The 24,952-nt window shown below is 43.8% G+C and overlaps 1 protein-coding gene across 1 annotated transcript in view; it reads left to right on the forward strand.

The window, feature by feature from the left end:
• Positions 1-24,952, forward strand: part of LOC144684080 (metabotropic glutamate receptor 4-like) — a 1,228,983-nt gene that overhangs the window by 9,285 nt on the left and 1,194,746 nt on the right. Inside the window, exons 2-4 of the mRNA XM_078547795.1 lie at positions 481-651; positions 8,988-9,186; positions 17,837-17,937. Of these exons, the coding sequence (XP_078403921.1) occupies positions 481-651; positions 8,988-9,186; positions 17,837-17,937 (471 nt within the window). The remainder of the gene's footprint in view (positions 1-480; positions 652-8,987; positions 9,187-17,836; positions 17,938-24,952) is intronic.

Below are 24,952 nucleotides of genomic sequence, written 5' to 3' on the forward strand. Positions count from 1 at the left end.
ATTGAACTGGTGTTAGAGTCCTTACTTGAACATCCTGTTTTAGGTGTGGGCCAAAATCGCCTCTTCATCTGATTTTACCAATACAACAGGTGGCACATTTCCAACGCGAAATACATGTACGCTGCCTGCCATGTTTGAATCTGTGGTGCCCATTTTATGCCTGCTATTTTTCAGAGGTTCAAGCTGTGGGCCCCTTCATACAATCATTATTAATCACAACAGACTATAATTTCATGTCTTTTAACAGCTGCATCATGTGGGAGCTCCCGGATGCCACTGCAATCTATGGCAGCCACATCTGTAGTAAGGCTGCAGCTTGATGACCTTTGGCTCAGAGTGATGATACAGAGTGATCACAGCTAATGAACTGGAGGCTGAGCTGTAGACATTGCAACACATCAGGGAGGGGAAAAGTTACCTGGACGCTTTGCTCCAGAAGGCAGTCCCACTGCTTAAGTTAACACCATCTGATTTGATTAGTGGTTAGAAACAGGAGGTGTGACTGTGAGCCAGGCAGATAAAGGGATTGAGAAGTTGGAAGTGAAGGAGCCTCATCCCTTGCAATTGAGCAACAAGTTTGAGGTTCTTTCAGCTTGTGTGGACAAGAGCGAGGGCTGTAGTGTAGATGAGCAGATTGACCATGGCACCATGGTACAGGAAGCCGTTTAAGTAGGGGGTGTTAAATGGAATGTAGTGGTAGTAGGCAACAGTATAACCAGGGCGCTAGGCACTGTTCTCTGCAGTTGCGAGCAAGAATCCAGAACCTTCCCAGTTCCAGGGTTTTAGGGTATCTGCTGAGGGCTGGAGATGAACTTGGAGAGGGAGTGGGACTATCCAGTTGTCATGGTCCATATAGGTACCAATGACATCAAGAAGACTAGGGAAGAAGTTCTGAAAAAGGAGTATGAGGAGCTGGATTATTACCTGGGCAACGTGCAAATTGGCATAGGGTAAATACGATTGGAGAGATGGGTGTGTGGCTCAAAGACTGTTGTGAGAGAAGTGGGTTTCGGTTTGTGGGGCACTGGCATCAATACTGGGGAATGTGGGGTCTGTACCACAGGGACAGACTTTACCTGAACTGTACTGGGATCAATATTCTAGTTAGTTGTATAACTAGGGAAGTACAGAGGGCTTTAAATTAAAGAGTGGGGGAAGGGATCATGTAGTGGAAGATTGAGTAAATTAAAGAGAAATTATAAGGCAATAGATCAAGGTAGCAATAAGGGCAATGATAATCAGAGTATGGCAAGATGGGATAGTGATTGCAAACTTAAGAGTGTGCCAGCTGATAGGGCCAGAGTTTATAAAAACAGTAAAAAAACTGAATTAAGGGCTCTGTATCTGAATGCCCACAGCATTCGTAATAAAACAGATGAATTGTCAGCTCAAATAGAAATTCATATGTATGATATGAAAACCATTACAGAGTCATGGCTAAAAGGAAGCCAAAGCTGGGACCTGAATATCCAAGGGTACATGACAGTCAGGAAGGTCAGGAAGCTAGGAAAAGGTTTTGGGGCAACTCTGTTAATTAAAGAGGGCATTAATACTGTTGTGAGTGGTGACCTTAGTTCTAAAGATGCTAAAATCTATAATAAAGGATTTGATAACAGGACACTTAGAAAATAATGGTAGGATTGGGCAGAGTCAGCATAGATTTATGAAAAAGAAATCATGTTTAACAAACTGGTTGGAATTGTTTGAGGATGTAACTAGCAGAATAGATAAAGGGGAACTGGTGGATGAGGTATATTTAGATTTTCAGAAAGATTTTGATAAGGTCCCACACAAGAGGTTAGTAAACAGAATTAGAGTACGTGGGATTGGGGGGAATGTACTGGCATGTATTGAGGGTTGGTTAATGGACAGAAAACAGAGTAGAAATAAATGGGTCATTTTCAGGTAGGCAGGCTGTCACTAGTGGGGTACTGAAAGGATCAATGCTTGAACCCCAGATATTCACAATTTATTTCAATAATTTGGATGTGGGGATTAAATGTAATATTTCCAAGATTGCAGGTGACACAAAACTAGTTGGAAGTGTGCGTAGTGAGGAGGATGCAAAGATGCTTCAAGGGGATTTGGACAGGCTAAGTGAGTGGGCAAAAAATTGGCAGATGGAATACAGTTTGAAGAAATGTGAGGTTATCCACTTTGGTAGGAAAAGCAGAAATAGAGTATTTCTTAAATGGTGAGAAGCTGGGAAGTGTTGAACTTCAGAGGGACTTGGGCGTCTTTGTTCATGAGTCACTGAAAGCTAACATGCAGGTACAGCAAGCAATTAAGAAGGGAAATGATACGTTGGCCTTTATTACAAGATGATTTGAGTATAGGAGTGAGGATGTCCTGTTGCAATTATATAGAGCTTTGGCGAGCCCACACCTGGAGTATTGTGTGTCGTTTTGGTCTCCTTACCTAAGGAAATATATTCTTGCCATAAGGGGAGTGCAATAAAGGTTCATCAATCTAATTCCTGATATGGAGGGATTGTCTTAAGAGGAAAGATTAAATAGACAGGACTTTTATCCTCTGGAGTTTAGAAGAATGAGACGTGATCTCATTCAAGCATACAAAATTCTTACAATGCTCGACAAGGTAAACTTTGGCTGGGGAGGGGGGATGGTCTAGAATCTGTGGGCACAGTCTCAGAATAAGGGGCAGGCCGATTAGGTCTGAGATGAGGAGGAATTTTTTCACTCAGAGAGTGGTGAATCTTTAGAATTCTCTGCCCCAGACAGCTGTGGAGGTTCAGTCATTGAGTATGTCCAAGACAGAGATTGACAGATTTCTACATATTAAAAACATAAAGGGATACAGGGGTAGTGCAGGAAAATGGTATTGAAGTAGAAGATCAGCCATGGTCTCATTGAATGGCAGAGCAGGCTCGAAGGGCTGAATAGCCTACTCCTGCTCCTATTTCTTATGTTCTTATTTTCACAGCCTACTCACTGGCAGGATTCTAAATAATCCTTGCCACATCAGTAGAAGTCATTATAGGCAGTAGGCTTAAATGATTTCAGTGTGTATATTGCATACATGTGATTAATTGAAAAGATGGAACCAATAATAACTTTTTATGTCAGGAGTTCAGGCTGAGAGAAAAAGAAAACTCTGGCAGATATAAAACTTGCCTGCGCAAACTGGGAAATAGCTTTGGATAAAGCTGGTTGTTCAAGGTAATTTAAAATGCAAATAAGTCTACAAAGGGGACAGATGTGTATTTTATGATTTCAGCATCAGAGCCTGAAGTCTCTGGATTTCAATTTTGGCTCTGATTAACATCAATTCAATGTAACAACAAAACCATACTCCAGTTACCTCACAAAGTCTGAATTCTCTCCAAGATGAATGCTCATCCCCCCCACAGCTCATAAAGTAAAAATTCCAGGAGAACAATCGAACATTGCAATTGGCTATTCACCACTAGCTGGTTGCACATCACAATGTCAATTTCCAGGATCACATATTCCGATAATAATCCTGATGAAACTGGAGCCCCTTTTATAACTGAATGTTTGTTGAGCTCCATTTAAAGGGACCTAATTGACATAACAAGCATTGTATTCGAAGGCAAGCTATTTTATATCTATTTATACTGCGGAGGGAATAACCTTCCAGTCATTAAGGTTGTTCGAGGCTAACCTACCCAGTACTCATACTGTAGCAGTTTGAAAGTATAAATACTAAAGTGACAACTTTGATTATTAGCACTGACTGAACTCCTTACAAACAAGCTCACATTTTATAACTTTGTTTCAAAAACATTAGGTCTTTGAAATTGTGTGGAAATATTTGGGAGAAATGCAATTTGTTATTTTAATGAAGGCATTAACTTTTAAATTTTGCTTCATTTTATCTTAAATGGATCAGTGCTGCCGCTTTCATAGCCTGGGAATTAAGCACTCTTTCGATTCCTCCACTGTTGCTAAATTATCAGACTTCTTATCTGAAATCCAGAACTGGATGGGCAGAAATTTCCCCCAGTTAAATATTGGGAAGACCAAAGCCATTGGCCTAGATTTTTGCAATGATGGAGAGCCTCTCCGTTGTTGTGGAAATGGCAGACGAACCCGAAAGTCGGAAATCCTGCACCCAAACATGGCACCTACCAATTTTGCAGGGGTGGAAATGGGATTGGATTGCGTTTCACAAAATGCATGTTTCACAGAAGCAGCAGCCCATAGAAATCAGCAGCTGCCTCCACTCTTGTAAGTTTTGTGTGAGAGTCTGAAACCTGAACAGAAATTAAACCTGGTAGGAGCAGGTCTGAACTTTGTGGATTCGTTTGGATAGCCAGGGTACTCTTTTGGAGAGGTAAGGTACCCCTTTCGATATGGTCCCAGGACACCTTTGGGAGAGGTCAGGTACCTTTTGGGAAAGATGAGGTGCCCTTTGGATGGCTAAAAGTATGCGTGAATGTGGATAAAAAGTACATAAACTCATTGGAACCGTGAAGCCCATTCGAACTGTCAAAAACAACTGTCATAAGTGTCAAGGTGAACTGTCAAAGGGACCTGTCAAGCTGTCAAGGCATTTAAAACTCCTGCCCGTTAATTCTTTGAAAAAAAGGTCTGGAGTGTTAAAAAATGATTGCTTGCTATTTCACTCTGTCTGTTAGGGACGAACACTTTCTACTTTCACCCTAACCCTAACCCTAACCCTAACCCTAACCCTAACCCTAACCCTAACCCCTAACCCTAACCCTAACCCTAACCCTAACCCTAACCCTAACCCCTAACCCTAACCCTAACCCCTAACCCCTAACCCTAACCCTAACCCTAACCCTAACCCCTAACCCTAACCCTAACCCTAACCCTAACTCCTAACCCTAACCCTAACCCTAAACCCTAACCCTAACCCTAACCCTAACCCTAACTCCACCATTGCTGGCCATGCTTTCAGCTGCCTTGGACCAAAGCTCTAGAATTCACCCACTACAACTCCCATCTCTTTGGTACTCTTTTCTTCTTCAATGCACTCCTTAAAACCTACCTCTTTGGCTATACTTTTGGTCATCTACCCTAAAAGGTGGCTCATTGTCAAATTTTCATTCATAATGCTCCTGTATAGCACCTTGGGGTGTTTTGTTACATTAATAGCACTATGCCAGGATTTTCTGGTTCCGCCAGTGGTAAACATCATTGCGGGTGGGATGGGAGAACTTGGAGAATGGCCAAATGTTAATTGATCTTTGGCTGCTCTCCAAATTTTCCCATCCTGCCTGTGACGATGCCTGCTGCTGGCAGGACTGGAAATCCTGTCCTAAATAAATACACATTGTGGCTGTTACACAATTTCTTTGTCTGTTAACATTTATACATTAGTACATTGGATAAATATTAACATTTGAATATATTGTGGGTGAAATTGGGCTCAATGTCACTCATATTTTGGGTGCCATTAGGCTTCTTAAACATCCAGAAGTGCCATCTACAGTATGCACAATCGTCTCCGATGGGAAGCCAAATTTGTAAAAGGGTGACCTCATGCACTGCTTGGGCAGGATTTTCTCTGAGGGCCTCCCAACCTTGCTGTCAGGCTGAAATGTGGGTCAGAAGCCCGCACTGAGTAGTCACAATTTGTGATTTTCCCCAGAGCAGCCAATTAAAAGAAAGAGGGAAGGTTCACCTTCCTTAGTGGACTCTCAAAGCTGGATGGCTACTGAGCCTAATTTCGTCCCTAACTAATTCAAATTGGAGGGCCAATAAGAGGCCTTCTCGCTGTAGAGGAGCAGCAGGCTTTAATGGAAGGTAAGTAAGAGAGAGGATGCTTCAAAATGGAGGTGTTATTTTTCCAACTTTTTTATATCTAAACTAAAAAATGGCTTTTGCAGCCAGGCCACTCCTATAGGAGGGATGATGGTTTGGGGGTTTGTGGTGGGTAGGGAGCCCGAAGCTCCTCCACAGGGCAGCCTGCAGCTGTTCCTGTATCCAGACCTGCCTGGAACACTGGACTCCTGGCCTGCTACAAGGAGGCCACCTCCAGGCAGCCAAACTGGTGCCACCTGCACGAAACTGGAGGCTGACTGGAATTTTCTAGTTGCCGTCCTTTAATTGGCCTTAATAGGCAGCTACCCACCACACGTTTGTAGGTAAATCTGCTGCCCACCCCCTCACAACCCCACCCCTGTCCCCCATCCTGCCTCAACAAAAATGACCTGGGACAGCATGGAGATGGGGAAGTAACATGTTGGCTGGCACTGGTACTTTCATTCTCCCTTGTCTGCACTCCTGACCTAAAAATCAGATACTGGGTAGATGCTGCTTGTGCAGTAACAGAAGCTCAGACATCAGCCCTTAGATTCTGCATTGTGTTTGGTTCCATCGGTATGTTGTTGGAGGTATCCACTGGTTTCGTGTTGGAAAGATTGGGCTCCAAGCTTTACACAAAGTCTTTATGCTCCTTGACTTTGAATGCAGGATGTCTGCCAGGCTTCCTGGTGCACCAAGCATTTGGGTGTGTACACCTGTCAATCTTCTTCTATAGTCTGGCCCATCAAAGTGATCTTCTGAATTCCCCTGCTGAAGACCTGTGCAACCTTATCCTCTGGCGAGCTGGCACCTGTGCTATCCTTTCTCCCTGCCTGGCTGCAGCACATCTGTGCTCCTTACCTCACTACATGCAGATCAGTCTCTATGCTACCCTCCAAATCAGGTGCAGTGTGTGTATCTGAGTTGATGGCTATGACTGTGAAATTGAGTGATGGTATATCTTCATCTTCATTTATTTACTCCTTGTTCTTTCACTGCCTGGGCAAGTTGCAGTTCTTAGGTATCTGAAAGGAAAAGGGACAAGGGATTGGTTGTGATGAGGGAGAGAGGAGAAAGTAAGAAATGCATACCTACACCATTTCACCATCTGTAACTCCCCAATAGAGATTGTGGGATGAGGGAAGGAGGATGAGATATGTGGATAGCTGATTCTTCATGGGGCTTCAGCCCCATTCTGGCCATGGCTTCAGCCTGATTCACAATAGCCAGCACCAACTTCTTCATGGAGTTAGAAAGTGCAAGTGTGCCTCTTCCTTTCCAATTAGTTCCTGTTGCCTCTGCTTGTGCATGATCTTCTCCTGTGAGAGAGAGGGAAGTTTTTCACTGAGTGTCATACAATCTGTATGGCTGATGGCTGCCATAGTTGAATAGCTGGCAGTGTGTGGAAGCTGTGAGATGTAGATATGAGGCTTGTAGCAGTGCTTAGTTTGTGTGAGGGTGAGGTGAAGTGTATGAATGTTAGAGCCTTGATTAATAGAGATTGTTGGTAGGTGAGTGATGGGAGTGTGGTGAATTAAGCAATGGCTGAAGCTAGTCATTCAATGGAAGGATATGACAATTGAAGATGCATTCACAGACCTTTGACACTCTTGTGAGGTAATTAAGCTTCTTGTGGCATGGCATCCATGTTCTTTGAACTACACAAATGGCATTAACCTCTTCCACTATCTTTTGCCACTCCCTACTGAGCATGTGCCTGAAGATGTCAATGGATACCTCTCCTTCCTACCATTTCTTCCACAAAGACCTTCAGCGCAGCAACTAGAAACCTTGGTGTCCACAGTCTCCCATGGTCAGCTGTTGTTGATTGTTCCACAGCACAGTATTCCCAATCACCTCAGCGCCTCCATCAGCTTCAATGCACCTTCCCTTTTAGTGCAGGATAGCTTTAAGAAGTTCTATGCTGGGCAGAGTACTTGTTGCATTCAGAAATCATGGAAATGAGCAGGCAATACAAAGTTCTCATCCTGCCTACATTTCAATCAACAGCCATGGGTACATCGTGATCCGTCTGCCCATTTTTGAGAGTTAACCAATTGAACCCCCATGAAGCTTTCATGTGCAACTTAAAGCCTGGCTTCTGTTCTGTTTTTCATGGCTAATGTGATACAGATTGTTGTATCCAAGTTGAAGTTGTGTCTAAGCAAGATTTAGAGAAAAAACATTGTGTTGAAATTAGCTGCAGACAAGAGTAGAAGCTGAATGTTGGCTTGAGACAAACTAGATAGAAGATGATTTTTTAAAATGTGTCTGTATGTAACTGGAGTGGTGAGTGAACCATGTCTGATTCCTTGTTCTTGTGAGTAGGTGTGCCAAGGTCTTCAGAACACTACGGGGGTGGCTAATTTTCCTGACATGCTTTCTTTCATCTTTTTAATCATTTCTACTTCAAGGCGCTTTACAACCAAACTCACTGAGCAGAAACAGGCAAGTTGTTTTCCAAACACGTTAATAAAAATTTCAGAAACATGAAAATGTCAGACATTGTACATAAAGGTACAGTAAGCATTATGAGAAAAGCCTTTCCAAAGGCTTAACATCTTATGTTCCTATGGAGTTTACTTGCTTCCATTCCAAATGAGCCCAGAGAGAAAAGGTGTGCAGTACTAACATGCTTACAAACTGCTACTTCGGCAGGAATGTTTCCTCCTGGTTACCCAAGCAAACCTGCTTCCCCTCTTTCTGGACATTGATTTCCCTTCCCCGATCACTGAGCACCTCCTCCAGGATCACTGACAGTCCCCAGAATTGGAAACTTCCTCCAAGATCTGAAGACCCCTTCAATGCTATCCACCCAATGGTATCACTACCTGAGCAGCAGGCATCCTACTTGTACGTGGTCTACAACATCCGCCAGAGAATTCCTCACCTGACAGGGACCCAAGCGTGTCAGCTAACCTGACTTCTGGGTGGGGAACCTGCTGGCAAGGAAGACACACACTGTGGAGTTAACATTTTACAGCATATGGCGAAATCTGTTTCTTGACCATAACTCTTCCCTGCAACCCCCCGCTCCCCCCGGCCCACCACACCGTCACCTCACCCTCCCACCAGCCCCCACTCAATAAACTCATCCTAGTTAAGACCAGAGCCTCAGTGTCTGCCTGTGGAATCAAAGGCAGTCCATTATGTTTGTTGGGATGATGAAATGCCCTGTAACTACAGGCACGGTAGTGGCTGCTTGGACTTGTGTGCTGTGCAATATGTTGGTAGCCATCTGAACATGGTAGCCAGGATGAAGCAGATATGGCTTTATATCAAGAGACCCCCACATTACCTATAGCAGCTCCTGCCATTCTCCTGTTGCTGAGTGCTCCTTTAGTGGAAACCACAGATCTACCCGAGAACATATTGCTGGACAGCAGTGTGGTTGTTAAGAAGGTTCTTAACTCTTATCATGTTGGACAACCAGGTAAGATGCCAGACTGAGCCCCCCGATAACAATCACTGGAGAACAGAATATTATCAACCCCTAGATGTTTTGGAGAGAATGGAACATTTATTTGCTATTTCCTAATCAGCTCTTGATGCTGCTCATTGCCCACTTGACTTTATTTATTGTAATTATTATCTATTGTAATAATGTTGAAGGAAATTGCTTGGCGAATTATTTTCCTGGTAGACTTCTTTGAATTTCTCAAGTGAATAATATTTCTTTCAAAAGTGATACTCATGGAAGACCTGACATCGATTAACTGATGTGGATTGACAGGTAATCGTTGGCGCTAGTTCATGGATTTATAGCTTGTGATAAATGTTAAAAGGAGTGGAGCAACTGAAGGACTTAGGGATTCAAATAGACAGAATTTAGCAATGGACAGGGAAGATCACATCCTGTAACTTCCGAGCTCCAGGGCAGTGTATCTGGGGGGTACCCCAAAGATACACTGGGGAACACCCCCTCCTGGAGGTTTACAGGTAAAGATTGAACAGTAATTGCCTAGGGAGTTCAAACTTCTGATGAGCAATGGTCCTGCATTGGGAACCATCCAAAAACATGATTTAAATCACAAACTTCAGATGGTTCCAACTGTATTACATCAATAGTCACCCAGAAAAAGTGAGAAGAATTAATACCTCTTCCAGCTTCTGGATAACTGTAGCAATGATCCACCCTGAACCCCCCACAGGATTCCCCCCAACCCTCTGATCCCCACCCCCCACTACCCTCCACCCGCCTCCCCGAGTAATCCCCTGACCCCCACCCCCACCGCCACCCCCACAGGACCCCCCTACTAATCCACCACCCTCCGAGTACATCCCCATACCCCGAACCCCCTCAGGACTCTCCGACCCCACCCCCGCCCCAGGCCCCCTGACCCCTTCATTGGAACCTCCAACTACACCCCCCGTTCCCCTGACTGTCCTCCCCAACCTCTAACTACCCACCCGACTGCCCATGGGACCCCCTGGCCCAGCACAGGACTCCCCCCCGCCAGCTATACTCCCCCCAGCTATACCCCACCCACCCAACTGCCCTCCCTCGGCCACACCTCCAACTCCGACTGCCCTCCCCACCCCTCTGACTACACCCCACCCCCCCACTCCCCCTCCCCATCGCTCAACTACACCCCCATCCCCAACTATACTTCCACCCGCTGACTGCCCTCCCCACCCCCCAACTACTCCCTGACTGCCCATGGGACCCACTCAAGACCCCCATGGGACCCCATCCAGCTATACTCCACTCCCGCCCAACAACCTCCCAGACTCCACCCCCAACCCTGACTGCCCTCCCCACCGCCCGACTGCACCCCAACTACACCCCCACCCCCCGACTGCCCTCCTCATGCCCCAGCTACACCTACATCCCCCTGGCTGCCCTCCCCATGCCACCCTCCCTTCAACCACTGGCCATCCAAACCCACCCCACCACCCCCACCCAACCCATCCCACCCCGCCCACCCAATCCTTCCCACTTACTTTATAAGCATAACCTCCCTGGCTGCTCAATGTGGCAGGACCTTTAAACTTATCTGCTTTACAGCAGCTAGTGCCATAAAAAAGGGTGCCTGTCCCCCTTACCTTCAATGCTGCAGCCCTGGACAGAAGGCCATGGGAACCTGCTGCACTACACAGATCTCGCCTGGCCTGAGTCGGATGATCGGGCAAGAAAGGAGCGGTGAGTTTCCAGGTAAGGAATTATGAGTGAAGTGGAAATCCATCTCTCAATTGCCACTCCACGGGAAGTTGTGGCCTGATAAAGCTGAAAATGAAGTATACGGGATTTTATTCTTAATAAAGAGAGGCATAGAAACATAGAGGTAATGCTTTACTGGTACAAATTATTGTGTTAGAGTACAATTAGAATATATGCGTAGATTTTTGTCTTGTTGTCAGCACAGAAAACAAGAGTTGCATATCTGCTGCCCAAAATAGAAATTGTGCTTGTCCTTCTTGACCTGTTTGCAGCTTTTGACACAGTTGACCACACCATCCTCCTCCAACATCTCTCCACTGTCATCCAGCTGGGTGGGACAACTTATCTATTGAAGTATCACTTGTAATGGCTCCCCTACCTACTCCGCACCATTACCACTGGTGCCCCAAGGATCGATCCTTGGCCCTCCCTCTTTCTCATCTACATGTTGCCCCTCGGCAACATTATCTGAAAGCACAGCGTTTTCACATTTACACTGATGAAACCCATCCCTACCTTACCACCATCTCCCTTGACTCCTCCAATGCTGCTAAATTATCAGACTGCTTATCTGACATCCAATATCCAATGAGTAGAAATTTCCTCCAACTGAATATTGGGAAGACTGAAGTCATTGTTTTTGATCCCCACTCCGAACTCCATTTCCTAACTACTGACTCCATTTCTCTCCCTGGCAACAGTCTGTGATTAAACCAGCTTGTTCATAAGTTTGGTGTCACATTTGGCTCAGGGTGAGCTTATAACTACATATTCATGCCATCTCAAAGTCTGCTGATTTCCAACTGCCCAACTTCACCCTGAATCAGCTCACCTGTTGCTGGAACCCTCATTCATGCCTTTGTTACCTCAAAATTTGATGATTCTAATGCACTCCTGGCCAATCTCCCACATTCTATCTTCCTTAAACTTGAGGTCATCCAAGACTCTGATGCTTATATCTTAACTCGCACTAAGTTTCATTCCCTCACTGACCTACACTGGCTCCTGGTCCCACAATGGGTGGAATTGTCCCAGATTTGCACTAGGTGCAGTAACCGGCGGGTAAAACGACATTTTACCTGCCAGCCGCAATGGCGGGTTTTCACACTGTATCATCCCAAACCTGCCGCATTAGTTATGCACTCCTGGGAAACATGCCATTTCAATAGCGAGCGGGCTCTCATTCACCCGCCACGCCATCACCTCGCTGCTTCATCAAGCCAAGCGCCATATTTCAAGTCAAGCCATGCGCACACATCTCAGTGCCTCCAACTCATGACTATTGCAGGGTAGATGTCCATGAAAGGCAAAAAGACCGTAGCCCTCAGGTTTAGTGATGAGCCACTGGGATGCATACCCGATGCAATTTCATGTGCGTGCGGGTCGGGCACGCACCCGCCCAATCAACATAAAATTCTGGCCTATGGATGGAGTTTGGTCCACACAGTTGTGTTATTGAGCAACCTTTTTAGTACTTTTATTGACTTTTTTTGTATGGTGACTAAGTGAAGAGATATAGCATATGTTTTGCTATATTGTTTGGATATAGCTTTATTTCTGTGCACTTAAACCCATTGTTATGAAATGATTTTAGTGTATTATGTTCCCTTTACAGAATTCACCATTCCCTTGTTGGAATAGAGTGTCTAAGTGGAGAGGTATGGAGCAGTGCATTAGTCTTTTGTTTGCTTTTTACAGAGAAAATTTTCCATTTCAAACCATAAGAAGTCGATGCTAGTAGTGGCGATTGTAATAGTGGAGTTGAGGGTGTAAGGATGTAGCATGGGTTCCTGTTTCAACTGAAGCAAAGATGCAGAAATGGTGCATCAAGAAATTGAAAAGTTTTAACCAAGTTTCAAAAGGTTCAGTATTATTGTTATCATTAGACTTCATGGATTTTAGGTTCACTGGATCTCTTGCTGAAGCAAAATAGCTGTCTGTGCATGTGCACTGGCCCACGCAGATGTCACTCTGCTCAGTCAGAAAGCAGTTAATTCTTGATTACACACAGGATATAATTCTGCTGCAATATGTTCCAGGCAAACAAGATGGTAGGTTATAATGCATTCAGTATTGAGTAATTGGGACAGACTTGGTTCGTGATCTAACTGAAATTTGAAAAGGAGAAACGAAACACAAATACTAATATCCTATAAGTATAAATTTAACGGGATGAGTTGCAGTGTAATCGCAAACAACTGGTAGGGAATGATCATGAATTGAACATCTAAAGGTATCAATGCCGCAGCTTTAAACACTGTACGTCCCCACTGCCCCATACCCACTACCACCCAATTCCCCCTGCTCCGGTGCCCATTCCAGGTTCAGAAACTTTGCATCCAGGCTTGCACTAAAAGAGTAAATGTAGCGGAGAAAGCCCAGCTGAGGACTGCACCACCTCAGCATGGACAGCAGCAGTTTGGACTGGCTGGCTGACGGGCAAAAGCAAAGGCATAGGCAGAGTGGCAGCGGTGTCTTCCAGAGGGGGAACAATGGGTTCGTGCTCCAGGGACTCACTGCCACTCCCCCAGGATGGTGCCTCAACAATCCTAGTAATCTGTTGGTAGACAGATTGCTGGTCTGCTGTGACACTCTGCAAGCCCCTTTGCACACTATAATTCACAGTCATGCTGGAAGCAGCCTGAGAGAAAACTGACCTTCTGACTCAGATATTGGGTGGCTGCTGCTTATGCTGTAATGGAAGCTGAGACATCAGCTGTTGCTGTTGCATCATGATCAGGTGCACAAGTGGGCGAATGGAGTTGGCCTTCACTCCCTCCTGGAAAGGGTGGTTTTCAAGTTCTGTGCAAAGCCCTATGCCAAGTTGGTGCTGGACTCCTCCATGCTCTTTGACATGACTGTGGTCTTTCTAGCAGGCTTCCCAATGCAACAAGCATATTGTGGTGCATAGCCATCAGTGTTCCCCTGTAGGCCTTCCTGTTGAAATCCCAATCAGAGTCCTCTGATGCAGCCTTGTCCTTCAATTAACTGGCACCTGTACAATCCTTGCCAATTGCTCCGGCTGCTGTCACTCATTGCCTGTGTCTCATCAGGTCCAGATCCCATCTCTAACCTATCCTTCTAGATATGCACAGTGTATCTAAGCTTCTGACTGCAAGCGTGAAATCAAGTGATGGCGTGTCTCCCACTATCATTCTCTCCACTGCCTGACCAGCCCATTGCAGCTCTACTTTGAGAAGCGCAGGTTCGTTTTAAGCAATGGTGGTAGCCACTCATGCTATTGGCCTCCTGCTGATGCATATAGCCAATGAACGGTGCAGTTAGTGCTGTCTGGACAGCAAGATCATTCAAATAAGCAGGCAGGGTGAAGTTGGTTTGCTGCATGCAGCAATGATCAACAACAACAACATATTTATATTGTGCTTTTAATGTACTAAGAATGTCCTGAGGCACTTAGGGCCAGTAGTCTAAAGCTTAGTCAAAGAGGCAGGTTTTAAGGAGTGTTTTAAAAGAGGAAAAAGACGTAATAAGGCAGAGAGCTTTAGGGAAGGAATCCCAGAACTTAGGACTTAGACAGCTGAAGCTATGGCAACCAATGGCAGAGCAACTAAAATTGAGGACGCTCCAGAGGCTGGAATTGGATGCACGGATATCTCAGCGGGCTGTGGATTTAGAGGAGATTACAAAGAGGAAGGGAGGAGATCATGGGGGAACTTGAAAATAAGGATGAGTTTTTTCAAATTGAAAGGTTGCGTGACTGGGAGTCGATGTAGGTCAGCATGCACAGGGGTCATAAACAGAACTTGGCGCAAGTAAGGACACAGGCAGCAGCTTTGGAGTACCTGAAGTTAGCACTGGGTATAACATGGGAGGGCAGGCGACATTGCAATCAAAAGATGCAGGTAAATCATGCATTGCGATTCAGCAACCATTTTCAGAGACTACCAATTTGTCCCATGGGACTCAAATCCAAAGGATTCAGCCTTGTAATGTAATTGTTATTTCCTCCACTATCACAGTGCTATTACATATATCTAACTTTTTATCATTACCCTTCTCATCTATTGACATTGGCTTAGGCACTCAATACAAACTACTTATTTGTCAGTGATGTTAGCAGGCCCACGCTCAACAGGTGCTCTATAATAATCCTTTGTCCCCTATTTTAGTGGGGGTGTTAAAATGGATGATTAATGTTTTTGTTAAAATAGTGGAGAAAAGATTGCAATAAAAACATAGTGGCTTATAAGTTGGATTGTGGCAGAGCCGTTTCTCAGGCATTAAATGGATGCCTAAGGGTTCAATGTGACAGGCAGTACTTGTGCACCTAAATCAGAACTGCTGTATTTGGTTGGCCACCCCTGTAGGCGTCCAGGATGTGCACCAGATGTTTTCAGAAAGTTCATTATTATTTGAAAATAAGAGCCCTACACTGGTTTTAGACGAACTGGGGCAATTCGGTTCAGATGGCCGTGTAGCACTGACAAAAGCATTTAAAGAGCATGTGCTAATTTTGCAATCATGAGAGAGGATATTAATAGCCTCTTCCATGGAGCTAAGGCCACTCTACTGGGCACCTCATCACTCCTCCTGTTCTGTGCGAGCAGAGTTCAGGAGTGATGAGATGTTCTGCAAGCCCCTTTCAATTTGGGCTGCAAAACCAAGGTGGTATCATCTGAGCTTCCATGGAAGCATCGTGAGCTTTCTTTCAAGGTGTTGCCTGAAGAGCTCTTGGTGGTGGCGGTGGTGAGGTGAGGGGTGGTAGGCGGAACTAGGACTATCCTTCACTTGTTGACCACCTACACAATTGCCTCTATAGAGTCTGGATGCCCTTTCTGGAACACTGCCTGCTAGTTTCCAACATTTCCTGCTGTCTGCAGCTGCACTGCACCTCACTTTAAGAAGTGCAGGCCGTATTTAGATGGTGTTGGTGACACTGAATTTCCAACAACACCCCCACCTCAAAAGAGGCACGTAACCAATAAGCAATATGAGTAGAGCCGCACAACTGTCTCATTACAATTAACTGCAAACAGGTGGAAAGGTGCATGCAGCCCCCACCCCTCCTTCTGATGCTAGTATTCAGGCACAATCTGGTTTCTAGGCCTTTCCGTTTACTAATATTGGCAACAGTAACTTCCGGGTTTCTATATCCTGAGAGATAGTTCAGTATCATGAAATATGTGTCGCTTCTCAATTTAAACTGGTGTTTCAACCTTCTACCTAGGATGCCCTGACACGAGGAATCATTGCTTCAGTTGTGTGTTTGTTTGTATGCTCGTCTGCACAATTGAAATTATTCATAGTGTTTGGACAAATCTGCTCACCACATGCTTTGCTCGGGATTCTTTAGGGTCACTTGGTGTTCTTTATGTAGTCTTTCCAAACATTTCAGAATACAATGCTGTACGAATGATCATCTTGAACTATCACTTAACCTGCCATGGCACAGTATGGTGTTAGTTTGTTATCTAGCCTTGATTTTGCTGGTTGACTCTGGTTGCATTGTTCCTGGATCAGCTTATGGATACCTTCTTCTTGAAAAGCTACTTTGCTGTGGATGGAGAGCTTTGTAAAGAATGGAACCATTTCTATTTGAAAGCCTCACACTGTTTTAGATCCTCCTGTCACCAGAACACATGATATACTGATACCGCCCTTTTCCTTGGCACATTAGTAATTCTATAGAAGAATCTTACGAGAGGTAGATCGAACTTTTGTACACCAGGAGGAAATTAGTCTACATTTTAATGGTCCAGTGGAATTGGCTGATGGTCAGTATCAAAATGGAAATGTTTTTAAATAAAATACTTATGAATTATCTGACATGCTCAAGTAAGCACAAGTTTCTTTATCCATTTGTGCATATGTTCCTTCCATGATATTTAATCATGGAGACTATATTACTGGTAGAATGACACCATTCCATTGAGTCATAGTTTTCCATTGAGATATTGGCCTTGATTTTAACCTGGGGCTAGACTGGTGCATGTTGGGGCCTGGACCATCCCCCTGCAGTAAAATGCTGGGAAAATTTTGACCTAGAAATTTGATAACACTATATCCAGCTTTATGCATGCAACCTGATCTACATGTGTAAAGCGGGACTCCATTGCCTCCTAGTGGGTATCCCATGTCTGCTAAAAACAATAGATTAATATTAAATACCGCAGCAAATCAATTGGATTTGGGTGGTAAAACGTTGCCCATATTTTATCCACTCCCGGCCCAGTTTCTGTCAGGCAGGGAGAGTTAAAATTGAGATCCTTGCTTTTTCTCACATGGCCACATCAACAACTGGATATTCTAACATTTCCCTTAACCTTGAGTGTTCTTCTTCAGGGGTTAACAGGTTTGTGGACTGTGAACAAGATTTATTACTCCCCCTAGTTAAGGGTAGATTAAAATTCACTCCAAGCTCAACCTCGAGGAAGACGTTACTTTTCCTACAGAATGTTAAATACATGTAATAGACTGCAATTGTCATCATTGCATCAGTGAACATAAGAAAAAAACAAGTTTTATAAATATCCAATAAAGAATGGAATGCTTTGTCAAGCATGGAGCCGCTTCCATTTGAAAGCCTCATGCTGCTTTAGATCTTCCTGACACCACTTATGAAGTATCTGACATGCCCAAGTAAGCACAAGCTTCTTTATCCACTAGTGCATATGTTCCTTCCATGATATTTAATAATCAAGGAAGGTATGGAAAGTACAGTTAGAGATAAACAAATGCAATGGCAAATGCGATAATTCTTGAGTTAAGAGACAAGAAGGGAATGGGGCTGACTGGATTGTTCTACATGACATAAAGGGCTGAATTGCCTCCTTCTGTTCCATTATGACTCCATGACATCAGTAAGTAATATCAGGGAAAAGACTAGTTAAGATCAACAATGTAGTTTGTAAAATTGTAATGTAAGCTGCAAAATTAAACAGATATTCTGGCGTTATCTTAGTTTACATTTGGAGGCCAAGGAGAAAACGCAGAACATTTTCTCTGGGAAATGGTTTGAATAGTGGTCCAAGTTTAGTGGATCGTACAAAGTCTTTGGAAGAGGTAAGTTTGATTAGTCAGTCGGTCTTTTCACATTGGATGTCTCTTACATTAAAGAAAGGAACAATAGTTATTAAAATAATATGGACACTTTTAAGATTGTGCCACTAGGTGGCACTAGCCTATTTGGTAAATAATGCAGTTTATCCTATTTGTAAAGCACATTGAAAATAATTAGGGATGGAACACCAACTCATGCAATATTTCTCTTCATTCTTGACTACTTGAATCCATCGTTGAAGCCTTGTAAATGATGCCTGGGCATCTAAATGGAGTCTTAGCTTTCTAGATCTAACTATTATTCTGAAGTGCGTTATTCTACTCCCAAAATGCATCATGACGAGTGGTGAGGCTGAGACAGGTTGCAATGTGAGGAATGTCACAGAAGTGCATAAACACAGAGATATGAAAAAATACAACACTATCACCCCATTGTTCTCATCAGCTGCTGGCCGATAACTATTTGTATGTAATGTCTAAATTGACAAGGTATGGAATGGCCTTGGGTCTCCTCCAAAGCACAGTGAGTCCTGCCTTGAAAATGTGTACTTGGTTGCAGTTTGCTTTCTGATTGATACTAGGCAGCTCAGAACTTTATACACAGTGGTAATGATTGCTTTAGCTGCTGAACTGGCCTGTAGATTTTCAGTTAATCTGATCAATAACTTGTGACAGGTTCTACTGACACTGGGAGTGACATCAGTTTGTCATCACCTTTGATTTGATAGCTTGAAACCTGACTAGTTAATGGGTTGGAAAACATGACAGGGGAATTCAGATCCATCTTAAATTATTATAGGTGAGAAGAACCATCCCTCTAGGGGAAAATTGCTTGTTCTTTCTGCATTCTGCAATTAAATGCCACAGTGAATGGAGAAATATCTGTATGTGGATCAAACTTCCTCACACAGTTTCATTTAATGAGGCTTGTTTTCAAGTGAAGATCTCTGGAGTTCTATGGAAGCACAGCAGTGTGATTTTTTTGATGTGGAGGTCTGTTCTGAGTGAAAAGTTGCTCCTTCTATTAAGTTTAATTTGGACTGCTCATGTTTTCAAGACTTCCCCACATTGACTACACACAAAATATCTTTCAATATCGGTGCAGTTTTGGAGTTCGACACTACAGTCAATACTCTCCCTTAACGTTGCACAAGTAATTATGTAGCAGGATGGAAACACTGCTGGTGCTGTTTAAAGGAATCATCAACTCCTAGTTTTACTACCAGATATCTTCTGGTTGTTGCATTGATTTTACAAGTGTTTGGTGCTTTCTGTATTTGTTACAAATTGCAGAAGTTGAGAGGGAGTGGGGTGGCAGATGCTGGAGGACTTTTTGTTGACTTCAAGGCTTCGGCACAAATCAGTTGTTCCCAGATATGGATGGATTAGTAGGTGTTCCCCTTGGAATATAGCATGACTTGGAGAATGAATAGAACACACACAGAGCAGGACAAACTGCTGGAAGAGGGAGGAAAAGGAGGGGGAGAAGGGCTTTCAGCAGGCGGCTTTATCCATCCAGGGTCTTCAGGGAGCAGTTCTTTTATTTGAAGCTCAGTGCGAAACAACATGTGAGACATCTGCACCTCACTAAGGACATCTGCATTGAAATCTGTCACCTGCTGCAGCCACAGCAACAATCTCAGAGCAGGACAAGGAAGATATTGCCAGTGACTTTGAAGGTTACCATAGTAATGAATTTTAATGCACTTGGTTCCTTCCAGATTGGAGCTGAAGATATTTGTAATATCTCACAGTTTGCTGACCAATGTTGTATATGAGAGGTCACTAAGGCTCTTTGTTCAATAAGAGCTAATTACATTTCATTCTCTCTTGTCAGAGACCACCGTGTGGAATGGCTTTGCCAGGATTCCAGGCTTGCCCACATTGCAGGGTGCCACATTGATTGTATGCACATCACTTTCTGGGCATCACATGTCAACTCTGCCCTAAATTGGAACCAAAAGGGATTCCAGTCCATAGGCAGCGAATCATGCAGGTCTGTGCCTAGTATCCTGGCAGCAGTCATGATGCCTTCATTACTGTGGCAGTCCACTGTGCCAGCCACATTTGAGCCACCATAACAAACTACAGGTGGCTACTGGGTGCCAAGGGCTATCATCAGAGGACTGCACCAGCTCACCATGGGCTGGCTGACTGAGAGGCAACAGCAAAGGCACCTGTGGAGTTGCAGGATTGGGAGGGTGAATGCTGTCTTCTTGAAAGAGAGCAGTAGGTTTGTGATCCTTGGAGCTATTGCCATTCCTTGTAGTGGCACCTCAGCATTCCTCATGATGTGCCGCAGGACAGATTGCTGGTGTGCTGTGACACCCTGCAAGCGCCTTTGAGCACCATAGCCATGATGGCACCTGTCTGAGTTGACATGGCAGCAAGCTAACATTCCATAACTTCATTCTGAACTTCCGCTGCAACATGCAGATGTTAAATGCTCGCTGTTTGTGCTGCAATGGAAGTTGCAACCTCGGGCATCAAACTGTGCATCATGGTTGGTTCCACAGTGTGTTGATGGAGTTGCCCACTGGAAAGGATGAGCTCTAAGCCTTGCACAAAGCTTTCTGCCAAGCTGGTGTTGGACTCTTTCATCCTCCCTCACATCGACCGCAGGCTTTCTGGCAAGTTTCCCGATGCACCAAGCATTTTGTTGTGCATACCCACCAGTGTTCTTCGATATGTTGTCCCATCATTTTTTTTTCTGAGTCCCCCCCATCATCTGAATCCTCTGCAGCAGAACCCCTGTGTAACCTCGCCCTCTGGAAAGCTGGCATCTGCACTATCATTCCCCCCCACCCCACCTTATCCCCAGGCTTGCTTGCAGCCTAATTGTGTACAGTGTCTCACCACAGGGAGATCCTGCCACTAATCAGCCTCTAAGATATGCACAGTGTCAAATATCTGAAACAGTGACTGTGACTGTCAAATCAAGTTATGGCACTGTGTATTCATCATCACTCTTCTTGCTAATCGTCTGTGGCTTGCACCTCTTGGGTATCTCAGAAAAAAGGCACAAGGAAGAGGAGAAAGTGAAAGGTGCATGCATACAGGAGTTGCAACTTGTAAATCAGAGGAGAGTTTGCAATCAAGGGGGAGGTGCAATATGTGAGGGAGAATTAGGTATGAGCATACTGTAATCTTTAATGGTTTCAGCTTCACCAATGGTCATCCCCTCTGCAATGGGCATCTCTGTGATTGCCCTCTTACCATGCGGGTTAGAGCATGCAAGCACCCTTGTCCCCGTCTGATTAGTTCTTGTTCTCAGTGAGTGCTGTGCAATCTGTTTTGTTGTTGTGGTTGTCATGGTTGAATAGCTAACAGTTTGTACAAGCTGCAAGATGTGTAATGCAGTCATACTAAATATCTGACGGGGATCTGAAGTATATGAATGTTAAGTATGAGGCTTGCTTAATAGAGGTTGTTGGTAGGTGAGTAATGGAGGTGCGGTGATTTGAGCAGTGGTTGAAGCTATTGGTACAGTTGGTAGGATATGCCATTTGAAGATGCATTCGCTGAGTTTGACCACTTGTGTGAGGCCATTGAATTTCTTGCTCCAGTGCACTGAGGTCAACAGTGTCTGGCTTCTGGCATTGACCTTCATGGTTATATGCCCCCCCAGCTGCCTTTTGAACATGTACCTGAGGATCTCCTAGCTCTTTGTGGATGCAAGACATCTCCGCTCCTTTCCACCTCCTCTACCTATAACTCCAGCATTTGAATACCTTAGAGTCTCCCAAGTTGTGCCATTTCCTTACTCTTTCCCACACTCTCCAACCTGATACCTGTTCAAGCCAAAATCAATCTCCCTTTTAAGAGGCACAGGCTGGCTTTCAGCAGTGAGATATTGGCCCCCTGCCGATGTGTCTAGCCAATACGCAGTGTGATTAGTGTTGATTTGACACACAAACCATGGAAATGGGCAGGCAGCATGAAATTGACTGGCTGTCTGTATTGTGACCATGAGTGCTTTTTTGGGGGTTATCCAATTTAGTGCTCACATCATGCATTTTGCAGGTACAACAAAAACCATATTTTTGGGGTATTGTTTGCTTTTCATGCACTTAGACCCCCCATTGGTTAGAGCTTTTTTATTGAACTGTCACTCCCAGAATATACAATCCCTGGATAAATACGTTGATGCTGTAGTGAAATAGGCGAAAGACTTTTATCATTCCATTCCATTTGCCAGAGGAAAAGCAACAATAATTGATAGTTGTTCTCTGAATACTGTACCCACCAGACATAGAAAATAATTTTAACAACATTTATTGGAAGGATAGATTGTCTTTTTCACTAATGTAGCCAATAAAATGCTACACCATATAATAAACAACTTGATCTAACTCTCCAAGTTTCCATCAAGTGACTTAAAATGTTCAATTTAATATTCAGATTTATTATACATAAAATATCCTGACCTGAAGAGCTCCAAATAGTTACCCACTTTGGCCACTTACACTGCAAGGTGTTGAATGCCAAAAGCAGTGAAGATTTTATATGATTAGAGTGCTTTAGATCTGGGAACTAATCAAAAAAATAGAGCCCAGTTGTAGATCTTAACAACAGCCTTGAGATTACCAACAATTAATGTGATGTAGCATTACTTGAATATTGAATACAGACGCTAGCTTTGCACAAGCATGTTAATGAAACCCAAAGCTCTGTGTACTTAATACAAAAATGAAACAAATGTTCATAGAGGGATAGCATCCTGTAGAAAGAAATGGCCAAAGATATGAAATTTGATAAACAATTTTATACCATGATAAAAACATTGACTTGAAAATTGCTGGGTATGATATTATAAGAATCATTAGACTGTATCAAATTCCCAAGTTCATTATTTTAATGGAGGCACAAACCCATCTATAAGAGATAGGTTTCTGTTAAAATAATAGAAAAAAGAACTTGATACAAACATATGCAGCAGATGCATGGCACACATTGCCTACAGAAATGTTGAACTGACTTGTCAGATTTGTAATCCTGCAATAAAATAGTGGTATTATCAGATTATTTAATCTAATTTCCCAGTGTTGGGAAAAATGTAATCCTTTCATTATTAAAGAGGCATTCTCAGCATAGTAAAATAGATGTTTTTCTATATGAAGGAATGCAGGGTGATGTAATGGTGTAAAGTGGTGTCCTAGGCCCAACCACCTCCAGCTGCTTCATTTGAGATTGCGATTTGAGATTGAAAATGAGAAAATTTTATTGGATGCAATCTGTTGAATCTCTAATGCATCGATTACAACTATATACTGAATAAACATGGAAATAATAGAAGTTTTATGCTTTCTTTTTCATGTGGAACTCCAGAATTAAACAGTACTCTGGAACAGTTATTTAAGTTGTTTTGTTGGCTGTTTCACGTATTAGTCATGGACAGACATTATCAAAAACCAATCTTCTTCTTCTTCTTCCTCTCTTCCTCCTCCTCCTTCCTCCCATCATTCTTGAAGTTGCCACAATGCTGATTGATCACCCTTCTCCATGACCTCCTGTCAGTCACCTATTCCTCTTCCAATTCTGTATCAAAGTGCGTTTAAGTCTTTCGCCACTGCATCTTTCCATCTGGTCTTGGGCCCCCTCTTCTCCTTCATCTTGGCAGTCACATGTCCATCACTCACCTGACCACATGTATCCTCTCTCCACAACATATGACCATACCACTTCAATCTCTTCTCAGCTACTTTCTTTGATGCTCCCACAATCTTCACTGACCCCTTGATGTACTGGTTCCAGATTGTGTCCTTTCTTCTCACTCCACACATCCATCTCAGCATCTGGATCTCATTAATATCTAATCATCATTCCTCTCTTCTTGACGTTGCCCAAATTTCTGCGCTAGAATATAAGGCCAGTCTCGCAACTGTCTTGTAGATTCCTCCTTTCGGTTTCAGTGATATTTTTCTGTCACATAACACTCCACTGCACTTTTTCCAATTACTCCAAACAGAGCTAAATTGTTGCTTAATTTCCATTTCCAAACTTCCATCTTCTGCCACTATGTTTCATGGTGCTTGTCTGAATTGATGTTCGGCCCATTGTGGGCCCTCAGATGTTGTGTCCACATTTTTAAATCATTGTTTTATATAGTTCCATTATAAATTCTTATCTCTACATTTATAATGGAAATGGCCTATGTAGATCTGTCACACTGTAATGAAACCCTCCCAACATGTGGCCCTGCAACAGCTCTAGCTGAAGAGACTGTAATTTCAGTGTGACAAGTTTACTTGGCCAGCTTCCATTATAATTTCTGGATCTATGAACTTATCAGGAAAAAATTCGACATGGAATGCAGACAGTGTTTCTAGATGGCATGCTCCCACTGCATAAAATTGATCCTAGTTTGTCAAACATTCACTCAAAAAGGCCATAGGATGGTATGTCCAGTGGATAGAAAATATAAGTTATGTATGCTTTTCTAAGGTTGGTTTTTGTTTTGGGGTCAGGGCCCGGACTTCAGGTTGATTTCCAGGTCCGGACCCCACATTGTCTCGGTGCCTGAGGCTCAATGCAACGTTTGAGCAGCTGGCCAATCAGTGGTCAGAGTGCACGTTTGCCAACCAATTAATGACTGTGGATGGGTTCTTGAGGCTAGTGGGGGAGGGGGCTGTGGGTTAATAAGAGGTCGTCCAGCACAGACAGGTCGGCAGCCCCACTTTCAAAGGTGGGAGCTGCTAATGTAGGTAAGAGAGAGAGCGAGAGAGAGTGGGTGCTTCAAGGTGCCCTCTGAAGACTTTTTAGTAAAGATAAAATCTATACTGGCTACAGCTGCCAGACCAGGGGAAACCCCCCATAAGGTGGCCTGAAGCAGCAGCTGTGGTAATTCAACAGGCGTGGACAGTGTACGGGCGTTGGGAGAAGGTTACAAATTTTTAGTCTGCCTCATATTGGACGAGATTCGGCCACAGTAGGAGCCCGACTGCCAATAGAAAATTCCAGCTGTCATTTTCCCAGTGCCCTGAATAGTCCCTTTCTAAGGATCTTAATTGACTATCCA

The sequence above is a fragment of the Cetorhinus maximus genome, chromosome 8 (genome assembly GCF_964194155.1).
Source record: "Cetorhinus maximus chromosome 8, sCetMax3.hap1.1, whole genome shotgun sequence".
Taxonomy (NCBI): domain Eukaryota; kingdom Metazoa; phylum Chordata; class Chondrichthyes; order Lamniformes; family Cetorhinidae; genus Cetorhinus; species Cetorhinus maximus.